Genomic DNA, 2867 nt, shown 5'->3' on the forward strand with positions numbered 1-2867 from the left:
TGATACTTTACATGGGAGAACATTAGTTTTACATTCATCCTACCGTAGGGTATACACTACAAGCCTGCCCCCGAGTCTTCAGCACACAGCCCCTCTCCCTCTCTGTGTCTAAAGTCCCCAACTGCTCCATCTCTCCATGTCATTGTAAGAACTCTAAATTTTTTAATGTTATTTATTAAATTATATTCTGGTCTTGTTTTATAGGTATATTAAGTTTCCTGTCTTTGTGAGGAATATGAATATATGTATATATGTATGTTTACAAATGTATATGTTCTGTACTACAGACTTCAGTTGTCCGGTGATAAAAAGCTGGTTAGTAACTATTTGGTTGAGGTCATCATGAAAGATGAGAACAGAGTTAAAACAGAGAGTTAAAAAGCTTTATAGGCAGTTTTCATTTCATCTTTCTTGCTTAACCCTCTTCTTACCCCACCCTCTGCTGTTCCTGCATTTCCAGAAGTAATTAGTGTTGCCTTCTGTGGATTCTTCAACGTAATGTCTGTTGTTTCTCAGCTTTTTCTGTTGCCAAGCTGTGATTGGACTTTTCTGGGTTGGTTAGCCCACTTAATGTTAACCTACTTGCTTTCTAACTTCCAAGATTTATCTCTCTTCTCCTGTACTATTTGTCTTTATGAATTTATGTCTTTTTTTTTTTTTTTTAAATTTACTGTCATTTATGTGGCCTTTTTTATGAAACAGTGAAATTGTATGCATGCTTTTAATTGGCCATCTTAATTCTAAAGCCCTGATTACTTAAAATTTTAAATCTCTGCCTCACCTCTTAAGATTTGAAAAGATGATTAAAGTTAGCCCTTTCCATTTCTTGTTTTGATTTTTACATTCACACTTAACAATTCATAGAACGGATTGTGTGGACTGTTTAACATTGTGTGAGCTCAAGGGCTAATAAATGAAATTAGAATGTTTGATAAAGAGGTTGATTATTTCTTAAATTTACTCTTGTAGGAAAGTGAAAAGGTTTCTGAATATCCAGCAGTGATTGTGGAGCCAGTTCCAAGTGCCAGATTAGAGCAGGGCTATGCAGCCCAGGTTCTGGTGTATGATGATGAGACCTATATGATGCAAGATGTGGCAGAAGAACAAGAAGTTGAAACCGAGAATGTGGAACCAGGTAGTTATAAAATGTTCATTATTTATAAGCTTCTCATTTTGTAAGCATCAACATTACTATTGCCTGATGTATTCACTGAAGAATTCTTTTTAATCCTATTTAGTATAACTTGAAAATCAGTGAACCATCTTTTATTTAAATTTATTTACATAGATATAAAAATTGCATATTATGCTCCTTTGAGGCGTAACAGTCTCTTATCAAGGACAAGATTAGAACTCCATATTAATAAATTTATTTTTAGCAGTTTTTCTAGGAATACAAATACATTCTTATTTAATTATAGAGGTCAGTAAGCTAGTATTTAGTATTTGAGGGTAATAGATTCGGTATTTTCATTCTATAGCAGATTAAGAGTTCCTTTGAATCAGTGTTGATGGCACAGTATGATTCCTTTTTTCTTAGGTGAGAAATATGTTTGTAGTAGTCCATTAGATTCATTTTCCTCTTTTGTCTTCTTAGAAATCTTGTATTTTAGTCTGTCACTGGTGAGATAGCTACATGCTTAATTGGGGATTGTTGTTGTTATTGTTAAATGTTGTCATTGGTTCCAACTCATAGTGACCTTGTTTAGGTTTTCAAGGAGCAGCTGGTGGGTTTGAACCACCGACCTTTTAGTTCAAACTGGCCTTGTGGTCCAGTGCCACAATAGGACTCCTAACTGGGGATTAGTATCTATAATTCTTGGAGAAATCTTTCCATTTTTGCCATTGATCATGAAGGATATTTTACTAGAGGATTGTGGTTACTATTTCATAATAAAAAATACTGAAACTTACCTTTAGCTATTAATGGAGAAAAGGAATCTATATATATACTGGTTTTCAACCCTAGTAAAAAATTTCAAATATGTAGATATGTTCTGTTAATGTAGCAAACTCTTTTTTTTTTTAATGTTTTATTGTGAATTATGGGAGAACATTAGCTTTTTATTCATCCTATCATATATCGTTACATTGCCGTGGATACAATCCGCTCCATGCATCATCAGCCAACCAAAGGGTAGACTCCGAAAGCCTGCCCCCTGGTTGTTGGCACACAGCCCCTCTCCCTCTCTGGGTCTAGAGTTCCCAGCTGCTCCATCTCTCCACGTCATTGTCTCTGCCTCCATCTCTGGCGTCACTGTTTCTCTGGGTAGGGTCCTGCTCTCTGCTCTTCTCCCTTGATGGTCCCAGGGCCCTCTGCTCCTGAACTGCAAGGTCAGTCACTTCCCTCCTTTTGCTACAAAATGTCTGCCTTTACATTTCCAACCCTCACAGTCAGTCCTGATATTAATTATTTACTATTGTACTGCATGAGTGCTATCCCCATCTCCTTTTATCAGTCCCCACCCAGACAGATTGGATATTACTCAGTAGAGATTCTACCTTCCTCTGCGCCCTCTGGATCTAGGCTCCCTCTTGAAAGCTTGTAAGCCAGTCATGTCTTGCCTTTGTAGGCCCCGCCCCCCATTTTGGGTAGCCAGTGTTCAAGTTGCCTATCCCTGTCTACCCTGTGTATTGAGGGGGTGGGTGGGAATGGTCCTTGCTATAAAGATTTGTTCCCTCTTTAGAGCAACTGCATCCATAGGTGTAGATCAAGTTCATCAAATTGTATCAGATTACTCTTTTCCCCTCTTCTTTCTTCTTCTAGTTGAGTTCTGATCATCCAGCCATTGAAGCCAGGTCAAGTGGGTATTATCTGCAAGTGTGGGTGTTCTTGTGTATATGCCCTCTCTTCTTATCAGCTGGAC

The 2867-nt window shown here is 37.7% G+C and overlaps 1 protein-coding gene across 2 annotated transcripts in view; it reads left to right on the top strand.

The window, feature by feature from the left end:
• Positions 1-2867, top strand: part of ELF2 (E74-like factor 2 (ets domain transcription factor)) — a 137401-nt gene that overhangs the window by 29462 nt on the left and 105072 nt on the right. For both annotated transcript variants that reach the window (XM_006872227.1, XM_006872228.1), the window contains exon 2: positions 970-1135. In XM_006872227.1, coding sequence (XP_006872289.1) covers positions 970-1135 — 166 coding nt within the window. The remainder of the gene's footprint in view (positions 1-969; positions 1136-2867) is intronic.

Source organism: Chrysochloris asiatica, unplaced genomic scaffold, assembly GCF_000296735.1.
Source record: "Chrysochloris asiatica unplaced genomic scaffold, ChrAsi1.0 scaffold00187, whole genome shotgun sequence".
Taxonomy (NCBI): domain Eukaryota; kingdom Metazoa; phylum Chordata; class Mammalia; order Afrosoricida; family Chrysochloridae; genus Chrysochloris; species Chrysochloris asiatica.